Genomic DNA, 15,680 nt, shown 5'->3' on the forward strand with positions numbered 1-15,680 from the left:
AGCAATTCTCCTGCCTCAGCCTCCTGAGTAGCTGCGATTATAGGCGCGCGCCTCCACGCCCAGCTAATTTTTGTATTTTTAGTAGAGACGGGGTTTCACCATGTTGGCCAGGTTGGTCTGGAACTCCTGACCTCCTGATCCACTCACCTCGGCCTCCCAAAGTGCTGGGATTACAGGCATGAGCCACCGTCGCCGGCCCACAAAAATATTTTCTTTATGTCCTTATTCTATAAGCTTTGATCTATTGTTTAATTTTACTTCTTAAACTTTTTTTTAAAAAATGAAAACACAAACACATACATTAGGACTCTACAGGGCCAGGATCATCCATCTCACTGTCTTCCACCTCCACAGCTTGTCCCACTGGAAGGTCTTTAGGGGCAGTAACGTACATGGAACTGTCATCTCCTAAGATAACAATGCTTTCTCCTGTAATCCCTCCTGAAGAACCTGTCTGTGGCTGTTTTACAGCTAACTTTTTTTAATGAGTAAAAGGAGTACACTCTAAAATAATGATGAAAGTATAGTATAGTAAATATGCAAACCAGCAACATACTTATTATCAAGTATTATGTACCATACATAATTGTATGTGCTAGACTTTTATGCGACTGGCAGTGCAGGAGGTTTGTTGATACCGGCATCACCACAAACATGTGAGCAGTGCATGGTGCTACAACGTCACCACAGCTACGACATCACTAGGTGACAGAAAGGTTTCAGCTCCATTATAATCTTAGGGGACCACTGCCATATATATGGTCTGCCACTGACCAAAAGTTATGTGGTGCATGACTGTATGTATTTTTTAAAAAAGACAAATCCTTGAGAATGAAGAAAAACAAGAAAGACGACCACAGGAACAGAATTTCACAAGCGGGAAAGCTGATGGATGAAAGATAAGTGATTCAGCTGATACGAGGCAACCAATTCCCAAGTCTGCAGTGGAGAAATCCGAGAGCTGGTCAGTTACACCCAAGGCTCATCAAAAGTCCTTGGGGCCTGCTGCGCCATGTGCTTCTGGAACTGGGGCCTAGAAGGAGTGTCCAAGACAAGGAAGGTTGGAGAGAAGCTATTTGAGAAGCAGTGAGCTCCCTGGACACCTGCTTCAACTACACCCAGCTTGATGAGCACCTCACTCACACTCACTCTGACAGAAGACTGGAGGGTCACTCAGAAGAGGGTAAAAGAGGAAGGGGCTCAAAGAGAGGGGGGCTGCTGAATAGCACATCTGAAGGCCTGGATACATTCCTCAAGGGAATTATAAGTAACTATATAGCTCCAGGCAACCAGATCCTAATCCTTGAAATAGGAAATCCACTAAGAGACTGTAGAGTATCTCTGGGAAATCAAATAACTCTGAGTCAACAAGCCCCACCCATGGGCTTGGAGATTCTCATTCATGACCAGGTAAGTGAGGAGGAGCAGGGCATTGGAAGAAGGACTCTCACGTGGAAGACAGAAACCTAAGCAAACCGGAAAAAGTGACCTGGGGGCATGGAAACCATTCAAAGAGTAAAAAGGGTATATACAAACCAAAACAAAAAGCCCTGCCATTAATATTCTTAGAATAATAAGAAATTGCCAGGCATGGTGGCTCATGCCTGTAATCCCAGCATTTTGGGAGGCCAAGGTGGGCAGATTGTTTGAGGCCAGGAGTTTGAGACCAGCCTGGGCAACATGGCGAAACCCTGTCTTCACAAAAATAAAAATAAAAATTACCCGGGTGTGGTGGCATGCACCTGTGGTCCCAGCTACTTGAGAGGTTAAGGTAGGGGGATCACTTGGGCCTGGGAGGTGAAGGCTGCAGTAAGCCGTAATTGCACCACTCACTTCAGCCTGGGTGACAGAACAGGACCTTTTCCTTCTCTCTCTCAAAAAAAAGAAATTATACTGTATTTTTATTATTTTTTTGAGACAGGGTCTCGCTCTGTCACCCAGGCTGGAGTGCAGTGGCATGATCATGGCTCACTGCAGCCTCAACCTCCTGGACTCATGCGATCCTCCCACCTCAGCCTCCCAAGTACCTGGGATCACAGGCATGCACCACCACGCCTGGCTAATTTTATTTTTTTGTAGAGACAGTGTCTTGCTATGTTGCCCAGGCTGGTCTGGAACTCTTGGGTTCAAGTGATCCGCCTGTCTCGGCTTCTCAATGTATTGGGATTACAGGCGTTAGCCACTGCGCCCGGCCAAGAAATTATATTGTATTTTTTTTTTTTTGAGACGGAGTCTCGCTCTGTCGCCCAGGCTGGAGTGCAGTGGCCGGATCTCAGCTCACTGCAAGCTCCGCCTCCCGGGTTCCCGCCATTCTCCTGCCTCAGCCTCCCGAGTAGCTGGGACTACAGGCGCCCACCACCTCGCCCGGCTATTTTTTTGTATTTTTTTAGTAGAGACGGGGTTTCACCGTGTTAGCCAGGATGGTCTCGATCTCCTGACCTCATGATCCGCCCGTCTCGGTCTCCCAAAATGCTGGGATTACAGGCTTGAGCCACCGCGCCCGGCCAGAAATTATATTGTAAACATGAAACAAAAACAGATGCAATTTGGGGAAAAAAGATTTAAAATGTGATAGCAAAAGTGGCTCAATTGAGGGGATGGAAGAAAAAGTTGAGACAATGGCTCTCAGGACAGACAGAAAAATGGAAAACAGAGGGAAAAAAAATGATAAAGTCTTCTTCAGGAAGTCAACTTTGGAATCACAGAAACACCAGAAAGAAAGAACAGAGAAAATGTAGGGAAGGAAATGAGTCAAGAAGCTTTTTAGGAAAACTTTACAGGACTGAAAAACAAATTTCCAGATTAGAAAGGCCCATTGTGTATCCAACACAATGGATGAAAACACATGAGATAGAGATTAAGGTGCAGCACTGAGATGTCAGAAGCTGGGAGCAGAGAAGATCCTAAACACTTTCAAAGAGAAAAAGAGCTCATATTTGAAGTATCAAAAATCAGAACGAGCCGGGCACGGTGGCTCACGCCTGTAATCCCAGCACTTTGGGAGGCCCAAGAGGGTGGATCACCTGAGGTCAGGAGTTCAAGACCAGCCTGGCCAACAAGGTGAAACCCTGTCTCTACTAAAAATACAAAAATTAACCTGGCGTGGTGGTGTGCGCCTGTGATCCCAGCTACTTGGGAGGCTGAGGCAGGAGAATCGCTTCAACCCAGGAGGTGGAGGATGCAGTGAGCTGAGATCGTGCCACTGCACTCCGGCCTGGGCGACAGAGTGACACTCTTGTCTCGAACAAACAAACCAAAAATCAGAATGGGTTTAGATTTCTGATATGGTTTGAATACCTCACTCCAATCTCATGTTGAAATGTAATCCCCAGTGTTGGAGGTGGGGCCTGGTGGGAGGTGTTTGGATCATGGGGGTGGGTCCCTCATGAATGCCTTGGGCCATCCCCTTGGTGATGAGAGAGCTCTTGCTCTGAGTTCACAAGGCATCTGAGATCTGGTTGTTGAAAAGTGTGTGACCATTCTCCCCTGCCACTCTCTTTTGTTCCTATTTTCACCATGTGAAGTGTCTGCTCCCCTTTTTTCTTCCGTCATGATTGGAAGCTTCCTAAGGCCTCCCTAGAAGCCGAGTAGATGCCAGCATCATGCTTCCTGTATAGCCTGCAGAACCCTGAGCCAATTAGACCTCTTTTCTTTATAAATTACCCAGTCTCAGGTATTTCTTTATGGCAATGCAAGAATGGGCTTTTTTTTTTTTTTTTTTTTTGAGACAGGGTCTTGTTCTGCTACTCAGGCTGGAGTGCAGTGATGTGATCACAACTCACTGCAACCTCAACCTCCCTGAGCTCAAGTGATCCTCCTGCCTCAGACTCCCAAGTAGCTGGGACTACAGGCATGTGCCACCATGCCTAATTTTTCTATTTTTTGTAAAGACGGGGTCTCACTATGTTGCCCAGGCTGTTCTCAAATTCCTGGACTTAAGTGATCTTCCTGCCTCAGTTTCCCAGAGTGCTCAGATTATAGGCATGAGCCACTGTGCCTGGCCGGGTTTAGATTTCTCAACAGCAACACCAACACACTGATAGCAAGAAGACAATAAGTCATACTTTCAAAATCTGCAAAAAAAATGTCTTGTCTTTTTTTTTTCTTTGAGACGGAGTCTTGCTCTGTCACCCAGGCTGGAGTGCAGTGGCACAATCTCAGCTCACTGCAACCTTCGCCTCCCAGGTTCAACTGCTTCTTCTGCCTCAGCCTCCCGAGTAGCTGGGATTACAGGCACAGGCCACCACACCTGGCTCATTTCTGTATTTTTAGTAGAGACAGTGTTTCACCATATTGGCCAGGCTAGTCTCAAACTCCTGGTCTCAAGTGATCTGTCCGCCTCGGCCTCCCAAAGTGCTGGGATTACAGGTGTGAACCATCATGCCCAGCCAAGAAAATGTATTTTCCATCTAGAATTCTATACCCAGCCAAACTCTCAAATGAGTCTGGAACATTTGTAGACATTTTTAAAATGGCAAGGTTTCAATAATTTTACCCACTGTGTGCTATTTCTCAGGAAACTACTGCATGTCCTCTATCAAAGTAAGGGTGAACCAAGAAAGAAGAGTTGGGATACAGAATACAGGAGAGCCATCTCTGGAGACAAGTAAAGGAAGCCTCCAGGGAAGATCCCAGGGTGAAAAGCACCTCAGACATTGAGGGCAACCAAACCAGAAGGGGGCAGAGGGCAGTGCAGTTCAAAAACAAGCAAGCTGAGAGCTGTCACTACCATGCCCTCTTCCACTTCACTTTTTTTTTTTTTGAAACCTACTGAAACTATTCTAGAATGTGCTCCACCAAAACAGAAGAATACATTGAGAAAGGGGAACATAACAGATTCAGGAACCAGGGAATCCAACTAAGGAGACAAGCCAGGGAAATTCCCAGGATGACACATACGCAACAGGCCTAGAGCGCAGTCAGCCCAGATAGAAGGAGACTCGTGGACTCTAAGAAAGGCAGTGGAATTGAGAGATTCGCTGATACGACTGAGCTTGTGGAAATTTGTATTGCGAGGCCACTGGGAGATGTAGAAAGAAAGCGAAGCAAATGAAAAGCCAGGGCAACTTTACCTTTCGAAAAAACAAAGAGTAAAAATGGGAATATAATCAGAGTATACTATAATGCTCAGTTGGAAATAATATTTGCGTACATACAATGATATAAAGAGTGAATACTGATTTAACTAAACTTTAACTCCATGGTGGGTTAGGGGGAGTGAAGCAGAAGAGTGGTGATTTAAGACAGCCAGATCCTTACCCACATAATCAAAAGTCAACAGGTACCGAATCAAGTCAATGCATGTGAAGTCAGCAGTATGCACACATTATCTGAGAAATATGGAGATATGTATATACCAGAAGAGCTAAAAGAGTTGAAAGTGGTTACCTCTAAGTAGAAGGATGTGGGGGGCATTTTGTTGTCTTCTAGGATTCTTTGGCTTTTAAATTATGTCCCTGCATTACTTTGATAAAAGAAGGTATTTTAACAGGCAGAAAAGAGTTAATAACATACATGGAACTTCCAAACCCTTTGCTTTTGCCATCACAGAAAGGATGTCCCGCGTGGAGTGGATAGCACTGAAGACATGGCGGTCTTCTGTGTTCTTACAAAGAGGAGGCAGATAGGACCTCAACGATGTGCTTTGCAGAAGGTGGTTGATATACTGGTCAAGTTCGTCTTGGCTTTCTGTAATTGGACAAGCAAGAAAAAGAGCCAATGAAACCAAGCTGCAGAAATATGGCTGCACAATAGTGACCGCAGGTTGATATTTGCACTCCCACTCACTCCCAAAGAGTAAAAAGAGATTTACAGACATAATGTATGTATGTAGAAGTTTACTGTTTGGAAAAACTTCATCCAAGGAAAACAAAACTACCGGTCAAGAGAGTGTTTACATCTCGTCCTCCCAAGATGAACTGTAAGACAGCCTGAAGGACAGCGTGAAGGATAGCAGCCGAAGTCTGGGCTTTTTGTTTTAATTTGTCATGAATGAGCTAAGCCTTATGGAACTCCCAGTCCTAATTCCAACTACTATCTAAAAGTGAAAAACAGATCACCTCAAAACCTTATTCAAAATGAGAAATGTTATGTCCATAGGGTTTCATCACTCATATCCAACCAAACCTAGATCATTTTACCACTCCTTTGAAAATTCAAGCAGTATGTTTCTGTCTTCAGAATGTATGTATTCTGTGCAAAGTTCCCATTCCTGGCCAGCCACGGTGGCTCCTGCCTGTAATCCCAGCACTTTGGGAGGCCGAGGCAGGCTGATCAGTAGAGCCCAGGAGTTCAAGACCAGCCAGGGCAACACAAGGAGACCCCATCTCTATAAAATGTAAAACAATTAGCTGGGTATGGTGATGCTTCCCTGCAGGCCTATAGTCTTAGCCACTTGGGAGGCTGAGGTGGGAGGACTGCTTGAGCCCAGGAGGTCGAGGCTGCAGTGAGCCATGATCATGCCACTGTACTCCAGCCTGGGCAACAGCGAGACCCTGTCTCAAAAACAAACAACAACAACAACAACAACAACAATTACAAAAAAAAAAAAAAGAGAGAAGAAAAAAAAAACAAAAAAAGTCCCCATTCCTGAAACTCTTTGTCCTTCTAGGTTTAAAAATGTCCCACTTTCAAGGACATCATTTGCAGTTTCGGTTTTTAAACTGGCATTTTATTCATTTTAATATATGCAAGTTTCAGAAGCCTCTTTTTTGTTTCATTTTTCCTTGTTTTTATTTATCAATCATTGTCTGTATTTGAGTCTTACGGCAATTTTATCACAATGCTAAAGTTTAAATAAATTCAGCGAACTACCCACAAAAGCATTTCAAGCCATACCTTGATTACAGGTGTCTTCCAGATATCCTACCAAATCTGAATCACTATCAGGACTGAAAGTCCCTTCGCTGGCATCATCAAACAACTTCTCATCACAGTCTGGATCCAGGAAAGTCAGATACGTGTAGAACGATGTGGTGAGAAATTCCGAAAGGTTCCCTAATTTTACTCTGCCAAGAAGACACCGGGTTAGGGACACAGGTAGTGTGTGGATAACCTTCCACTATGAATCACTGAGAGACTTTTGCACAACCATGTGGTGCTTCTGCCGGAATCAATACATATATTACTCTGCAGATTGCCCCATATAAGCGGTCAGCCAAGACATTCACACAAAAATTCAATAGCAAGTATGAAGCGAACGCGCACAGCATATTAAAAGCCAAATGAATCACACTGACTTCTTACTCCCAACACAAATACGAATCTACTTTACTGAACCAACCAACCGTTTGACAAAACATATCGAGCAAACTGCTTTTAAACACAACCAACCCATGTTTTTGTTTTGTTTTTCTCCCCCAAAACAACTGGCCCAGAAGCAGTGATTCTCTGGGCACACTCGTTCCATTATTTATGAGTCCCTACCATGAAACACCATCACATAGGGCCAGGGGTGCTATGATGGAAGAGGTCAGGTTCCCTCTAGAAGGAATTCGATGGGGAAGCCATCCCCAGACTGGAGCAGAAGTCCTGAGTGGCCCTATCACTTTAGGCTGGGCACAGTTCCAATGAAACCTGGAAGCTGGGTTTGACAGCCTGGGCTCTGAGGTTCTGCAGGTCCACCCCCACACGCTGGGAGCGATTTCAAGGTGGTTAACCATAATTTGTAAAAAATGAGTGACTTTGCTGTGGTAGCAGTGTCCCTGGGGTGAGAGGATATGAGAAGAAAGGGCGACTTCAACTCCAAAAGTTCTAGCAACTGGCATTCCATCAGGGACCAAACAGAAGCCTCCCTGAGTCCTGGAAAAGCCACACTGGGCTACACGTGAGATTCTCTTTTTTTTTTTTTTTTTTTTTTTGAGATGGAGTCTCATTCTGTCGCCCAGGCTGGAGTGCAGTGGTATGATCTTGGCTCACTGCAGCCTCCACCTCCTGGGTTCAAGCGATTCTCCTGCCTCAGCCTCCCGAGTGGCTGGGACTACAGGTGTGCACCACCATGCCTGGCTAATTTTTGTATCTTTAGTAGAGACAGGGTTTTGCTATGTTGGCCAGGCTGGTCTCAAACTTCTGACCTCAGGTGATCTGCCTGCCTCAGCCTCCCAAAGTGCTGGGATTATAGTGTGAGCCCCCGTGCCTGGTCCACAGTGTTCTCTTGGGGCCCTTCTGGTATATCCTAGGGGGTAGAGGGAGATGAGAGAATAGACACTACAGAGAAGACCTCTGCCTTGTGACAGCAGAGGGCACAAAAATGGAAGGGGTATTCCTGGAGGGCAAGCCCTGTATCACTCGAGGTGCTTAAGCATAATGCCTGGGCGCGTCTGCCCTACTTGGGGCCTGTAAACCAGAAGGGGGCTCATTCCACAGGGGGTGAGGGCACAGTGACCTACGCAGACTCATTCAGGTGCTCTGCTCTAAGGGCTCTAAGGAATTTGCCAAGTCCTGCAAATGAATCTTAAGGTGATAGTATATTCAAGTCGGTGCAAGGAGCGTTTATTGGGCACCTGCCGGATCCCAGGCACTGAGTATTTCTTTCCACACCTTTTAACAGAAACATACACAGAATTCCATACATGCGTTCCAAGAACAGACGTTTCAGAGGGACTTGATGGTTCACCTCCCTATGTCTGAGGCCTCCTGGTGCAAGTAAAGCTTAAAAGATACCAGCTGCGTGCTGTTTCAGAGATGAGCCAAGTTTCACATGGGAGACTGGATTAGAGAAGTGTTACCTTCCTGCTTACTCTAAAACTGCATGCTTTTAGGTTCAACAATCAATATGAAAAATGGGACAAGGGCAGCAAAGGACTTTAAGAAAGGTCAGTGCTACTCTTATTTTTTTTTTTAAATCACAAATTACCTGGCTCCTCCAAAATATCCATCCTCTAGTTTTCTAATTGTGGAAAGCACAGCAGAATGAATGTCTGAGCCATCATTTGCTAAGGAAAAAAAAGTGATGAATTAGTTTAGTCTGGGAAGACTTTTTTTTTCCCCTTCTTATGCACTGAAACATTTTCATCAACACCATCTAATTAAAATATTTTTGGCATAGAAGATTCCTGAGATAAGAAACCAAACTGCTAAGAAGCCCCTTCAGTGCTTAGTTCTGGCCATGGGAGCCATTTTAAACATTTGTAAGAGCCCAAACCACCCCTGGGGCAGGAGGGAGCCTGCTGAAATCCCTGGAGTTACTAAGCATGGTGCGGCTGATGGGGAAGGTGAGCGTGGGTCTGCCCGTCATCCTCCAGCAGGTGCACAGGTAGGCCAGCTCGATCCTTAGCATCTCCACGATCATCTCGTTGTCGAGGGCCAGGTAGAAGTGATGCTGGTCGGTGAACTGAAAGTCAGAAGAGGCTGGGTAAACGGCCACCCTTTGTTTACCTGGAAACACCAGCTGACAACTCAGCTCAGCACTAATCCTGGGGTTTTATTACAAGAGGCTCAGTACTGGTTTCAATCCACCCAGCCATGGGGCTGCCCTGCTCAAGATCAGACAAATCAGTCTGCTGCCTGCCTGGGAGCTGTCGCTGTAGAGTAGAAGGGAGAGGTGCACTGTTAGATTTATTTTCGGCTCCTCAGATGGGGATTTAAGCATCTTGCCCAACACCGCTGTCTCTGAAAGCAAATCAATAACTCCTTAATTCCTGCTCCTTCCAGGGCTATGGGTTCGAAAATGCTTTCCAAGTGGGGGCACTGTGAGCAGGTGAGAGGTGGACGCCCTGTTTACCTGATTGACGGCTTTGGTTAATGTCAACTAAAGACACTGCTGCCTGATGTTGAGAACAAATCAAATTGTTCTCTTGGCCTCTGGACTAGTGCATGCTTAGCTCTGGACTGAGATTTGTCACTAAGGGAAATAGCTTGCAAGATTTCAGTGAGCAGCAGGGGCTAGGATGAAACGGAAGCTTGACCCAAGACCCCATGATCAACCCTGTGCACAGGTAAGTGGGGGCTGTGCCCCACGCTGCCAAAGCGATCCCACTGTTGGTCTTTCTAGCTGCCCAAATGGGTGAAAAACCTTTTTATGTACTTCCACAGGACTAGTTTTCTTTGGAAACCAAAGCTCTGCAGATAAGTTCCATAATCAGTACACTCAGTAGCCCAGTAAGTGGGGGTGTGCCCAGAAAATCAGCCTGGCTGTGTGTCACACAGAGGGTCTGACAGCTTGCACAAGGGTAACAGATGACTGTATGACTGTAATTAGGGGCACAAGGGCTGTGAGTCAAGTGACATGTCAACAGCAAACTTCTAAAGCAGTCTGAATTTCACTAATATTCATGACCGGAAGTGATGGCACACCTGTCTCAATCAGCATTTACCGAGCACCTACTACGGGCAGACTTGTACTAGGCACTGGGTGTCGTTTCATATGTCTCTATTTGAACCCACGCACGCAGAATTCTGTCATATGCACAGGAGAAAAGCTTACCAGACAGCAAAGAGAACTTAATAAAAAAAAAGATGCTCATTGGCCTGCTCTCCTCACCTGGGGTGTAAAAGTAAAGATTTGGTTCCTAATCACATATAGTTTAGAGGTTCCAAGGACACCAATATGTCGATACGGTCGCCCACTCAAATTCATATTCTTATTTCGTCCTGTTTGAAAAGTAAAAGAGAAATCGGAGTTAGAGGAAATATGGTAACAAGTAATGCAGGCAACTCAGGCTAAGACTGAGCTTATTTCTAGATTAGACAACCCACTTTGGGGCTTAGTTCTTCTACTGCCATAATCCTTCTTTAAAATGGCACGAAGCTGCATATTAAAACAAATCCCACCCCTCTTTTTTTCATGAATGTGTATGAACAGTACCCGGTTGGAACTGCATGGAATAAAACTACTAAAAGGACTATAGAACGTTTACTTTTGATTTATTTAGTATTGAGCCATAATAGTAAACAAAGTCAGATTCTAGAAAAAGCATAGAGAACCTCCTCCCATTTTCATGTGTAAATAAGCATTTTCTGATACTAAAGGTAAATATGAGAAGCATTATCAAGACACAAATGACTTTTCCAATTGTAAATTCTCCAAGGTGGCTCCTTACTTTACAACAGATCTGGTGAATGCTTGGCCACCTGCGATGGTGCCCACTGAACGGGTGTGAGAACGTGCTGGTTCGCCCGTTCCTCTTCACATCAAAGCGGTGGAACCACCTGCTTTAGTATTTTGTCCAAGTCTTTAGAACTTATGTATATCACAGTCTCCCTCAGACCCCAAATCTAGAACCAAGATGCCCCCATGCCAAAAAGGCCCAGGTAATTTCCCCAAACCTACCAAGCTTGGCATATATGTGACTAAGAATCCGGCCCGGCTGGACTTGAATTGGATGAATGTCCGCGATACTCTGGACATTTACCCCGTGTTTCCTCAACAAGTCCTTAATGTGATTGTTTTCTGCCAAAACAGTAACTGTGAACAAGAACACAGAATGAACGTTAGCTTATGACTCTTACCTCTTCACATGGACACGTGTTCCTCACTGCCCTCGTCTGCCTGCTGGCATACACATTAGCATGCTCTTCCACACAATGACTGGCTCTGGAAATGACAGTGTTCGTCCTGCTGCTCCTCCCCATTCTGTCCTTGCCACCTCTCAACAACCTTGATGCCTATTTATCAAGTACCCTCAACGTGCGAGATAGTCTGATAGGAGACTTCTAGAAATTGTCCTCAATAAGTCCCAAGCCAAAATGTCCCATCTCAAGTAATGTCTTGCCTCTCTCTGGGTCTGCATCTATTCTAAACCTGCCTGGTGTCCCTTTTCGTGCAGGGTCAGGAGTGGAAACAGCTCCACTTACGGGATGCCAGAAGCCTGTGCCCCTGCTCCCAAAGGACGGGGAAAAGAAGAGTAAAATGGGTGCGCCTACTGGCAGGGGATGCTCTGAGGGGACATCCTTCCCTCTAGAGAAAGCAAAGTGGGTCTGTGGTAGTGGTAGTGGAGCAGCCTGGCCCATTCAGAACTCCCACACAGGGCCCCACTGGTGGGGAAAAAGCACCCCAGGGCTGGCCTGGGCCCCATCTCTGGTGGGAGAGCCTGGGCACCTGGCTCTCCAGCAGGCAGGGAGCTGACTGTGCCTGGGACCTGGGGGCCCATGGAGGAGGGAGGCCGTCACTAGGGACCACCCAGGATCGGCTAGGCTGCACCTGCTGTACTAGTACTGCTGGCCTTCTGAGAAGGGACAGTGCTGTGGCAAAGGGAAGGAGTACAGGGATGGGACTGGAAAAGGGGAGCACGGCCACAGGGAGAAAGGTTGGTGCCATGTCCAGCTGCGGCGGAGCCCTCTGGGAGCTGGAGAGGCTCAGGGCAGTGCAGGATTGACTACTATTAAGTACAATCACAGGCTGGTGGGGCCGGAAAGTATAATACATACACATGCAGTTGAGAGCTGAGTGTCACCTCCTTATATTTACACAGCACTTGATGCCTTTTCAAGTATTTTAATATCCATTATCTCATCTGACCTTCACAACAAGCCCCCAGGGAAGCCTTGCATGCTCAACTGGCCAGTTACAGCTGCACATGGACTGAAACCTAAACTCCCAGGCCCTCCAGAAATGGGAACATCAGCCATGCAGGGCTGGCTGGGTGGCTTCCCTTAACACCTGTCTCTTCTAAAGCTTCCAATGACAGGCATGACTTGACTCCATATTTATCGAAACGCCAGCAGCCACTCTCTGTAGGAGTAACTCCTTTAGTGCAGTGGTTTTGGGGGAGACCTGGGAGCCTCATGATCTGTGCAGCTGGATGTGGCAAAGTTTCTGAAACTGCACTTCCCCTACTCTGTGCCTGACCTTCTGGGAATTTCTACACTGTTCTATTAAACAAATGTTGGTCAACACCCATTAAAGTGTCCCAGACTGCAGCTGGAAAAACGGTCTTAATAGATTCAAGGGAAGAATTAGCAGGACATGCTCTGACTTAGAGCAGGGACAATGGAGTCCAGCTGGATCAGTCCACCTGGAAGTCAGGAATGGGTTCACACCTGCAGCTGCCAGCTGTGGGTCCTTAAGGGAGCGGGTTAACGTCTAAGCCTCGTGTGTAAGGTGAAGATGATGATCATCATCACAAACTTTACCTAATCAGAATGCTGTGACAGGTGTATCTCGTGGCTCTATTGACTGGGTGATATCAGCTCATCACAACACAGCATGAGTCCCCAAAGCAAAATGAGCCAGTGGCCACAGAGAAATGCTTGTCATTTGTTCAATCACTGTTTTCAACATATGGGTGCGTATGTGCCAATCAACATAGAAACTGCAAGAATGATACGGACCTTGTCATTAAGAAATGTACAGCCTCAGGGGCAATACAGTGTACATACAATGTGCTATGGCATTAGCTGGTGTGCTTTGCAGGGCACAGAATGTTACTGGACTGCCAGCTCCTCCCTAAGAGGGAAGGTAGGAAGAGAACTGCTCCACCTGGGCGCACACCACAGGCCAGGCACTACAGCAAGCACTCTCCCCACTGCAGCCTCAGTACATCTTAGGAAGCCCCAGTGAGGGAGCTCAAGTCCTGGCACCCTGAGGCACAGAAGGGTGAAATCACTTGGCTAGGCAGAGGGCAGCAGCAGCCCAGGCTGGTTTCCTCCCTCTCCAGAAGAAGGGCTGGCTGGAGAGGAGGGAGAGGAAAGGTGGACACAGGTGAAAGGCGGAAAGACGTCAGGACTCTAAGGGAGGAATGAATGACCCTCAGTTGGGTTCTGAGTTTTCACCAGACTTAGGCTCTATTTTTCAAAGAATAACGATGATGAAAGATGATAAGCAATGAATCACTTGTGCCCCAGTTGCAATCAAGGTTTATATTCAAGAAAACAATTGCTTTATAGAAAGTCATTTTGTGGTTGGGAAGAATTCTGTTGCCTTGGGAGCCACTGAGTTATATAACGCATCTCACAGAACTGCTACATGCTAAAGCATAGGCACATACACATTTTAAAAAAATTAGGCCGGGCGCGGTGGCTCAAGCCTGTAATCCCAGCACTTTGGGAGGCCAAGACGGGCGGATCACGAGGTCAGGAGATCGAGACCATCCTGGCTAACACGGTGAAACCCTGTCTTTACTAAAAAATACAAAAAACTAGCCGGGTGAGGTGGCGGGCGCCTGTAGTCCCAGCTACTCAGGAGGCTGAGGCAGGAGAATGGCGTGAACCCGGGAGGCGGAGCTTGCAGTGAGCTGAGATCCGGCCACAGCACTCCAGCCTGGGTGACAGAGCGAGACTCCGTCTCAAAAAAAAAAAAAAAAAAAAAAAAAATTAAACAAGAAATTAGGCAACCATCTGAATTAAAATAACATTGGTTTTACAAAGTTAAATATGAATAGTAAACACGCTCACAAACCTTGTACTACAACATCAGGTTTGACTGAAGTGGAAAATCTTCTATTTAAGGGATCAATTTCACCAGTGGCAAGGAATCCCTATGGAAAAGAGGAGCATTATTAACACCATGAAATATAGATTAACTAAAATTTCATCTTAACCTGAGATGTGAAAATGAAATATTTTGGGGCTCAACATAGTCAAGACTTTTTTCTTTATATTTTTCGAGTCAATTGCTTATTTTCTGTGAAACAGAGTAACGTCATTCAAATTGCCACTGATAAACATATTGCATTTTTGCACCCAGCTCTCTAGGGCTCGTCGAATATGCCACCATCTTGTATGAGCAAAAAGAATGATAACCAATACTTTCTGAGCTCTCAGTAACATGCCAGGCATTGTGCTGAGCCACTGTATGTGCACTGTCACACTTATGCCTCCTGACAGGTAGGTACTACTTTTGGGGCTCAGAAAACAACACCCCCAAAATGAAGACCTCAGCAGCAGCCTCAGAAGCAAAAGTTTTCCTCTGACCTTCTCCTGCCTCCCTCTCTCAGTCCATTCTTCTGGAGGTGCCACAGAAACTAGAATCCTTCTTCCCCAAGGCAGGCATAGAAACCAGAATCCTTTTTCCCCAAAGCCAGCCACAAAACCTAAAAATATTCTCTGTAAAAACTGGCCATAAAAAGTTCCCTGACATACCTTGTTTGGCTGTAGGTCATAAGGGCCCCAGTCCAGGGAGGGTCCTGCCCCACCCCCAGAAGGAAGGAGTTCTGCACAGAAAGGCCTCACTGGGTTTCCCCACCTGGTCCATTAGCATTCGATCAGGTCCTTTTTGTCTAATCACATTTCTACATAGCTGTCCATATTTTGTTGAAACTATGCATAAAAATGGAAAATTTCCCCTAGATCTTGGGGTCTTCATTCTGAAGGCTCCTATGTATACATGTTAAGTACATCTGCATGCCCTTTTTTCTTATTAATCAATCTGCCTCATGTCAGTGATTTTTCATCAAACCTTTAGGGGAACACCTTGGCCCCCACACTACCACCATCACCACTGTACAGGTGGGGAAACCAAGGTAATGACCCAAGGGAAGTGGCTGAGTGGGGACTTGGTCCCCCCACCCCCACTCCCTTGCAAAGTATTCTCTTTGAATATGTACCTCCTTGTACTTTCTACAAATGATCCGAGCCCTAAGAGAGAGGATCAAGGTGTTCTGGGAGTTCTGAGGGGGAACTGGACCTAGTGCTGGGCCCAGAGAAAGCCTTTACATCAGAGAGGAGAAAGTAGGGGAGGGGAGTTACTCGTTTCCCATCTCACTGATACAGAAATCAGAGCTGGAAGGTATCGCAGAGATGAT

The 15,680-nt window shown here is 46.1% G+C and overlaps 1 protein-coding gene across 9 annotated transcripts in view; it reads right to left on the minus strand.

The window, feature by feature from the left end:
- The window catches only part of PHKA2 (phosphorylase kinase regulatory subunit alpha 2), a 91,332-nt gene that overhangs the window by 20,850 nt on the left and 54,802 nt on the right, over positions 1-15,680 (minus strand). For all 9 annotated transcript variants that reach the window (XR_012429813.1, XR_012429811.1, XR_012429812.1 and 6 more), the window contains 7 exons: positions 14,336-14,414; positions 11,270-11,404; positions 10,481-10,590; positions 9,187-9,331; positions 8,855-8,933; positions 6,838-7,007; positions 5,515-5,688 (listed from right to left, as the gene is read on the minus strand). Coding sequence is in view for 5 of the 9 variants with exons in the window: in XM_005593095.4 (XP_005593152.1) it covers positions 5,515-5,688; positions 6,838-7,007; positions 8,855-8,933; positions 9,187-9,331; positions 10,481-10,590; positions 11,270-11,404; positions 14,336-14,414 (892 nt within the window). In the remaining 4 variants the exon portion in view is untranslated. The remainder of the gene's footprint in view (positions 1-5,514; positions 5,689-6,837; positions 7,008-8,854; positions 8,934-9,186; positions 9,332-10,480; positions 10,591-11,269; positions 11,405-14,335; positions 14,415-15,680) is intronic.

The sequence above is a fragment of the Macaca fascicularis genome, chromosome X (genome assembly GCF_037993035.2).
Source record: "Macaca fascicularis isolate 582-1 chromosome X, T2T-MFA8v1.1".
In the NCBI taxonomy this organism is placed as follows: domain Eukaryota; kingdom Metazoa; phylum Chordata; class Mammalia; order Primates; family Cercopithecidae; genus Macaca; species Macaca fascicularis.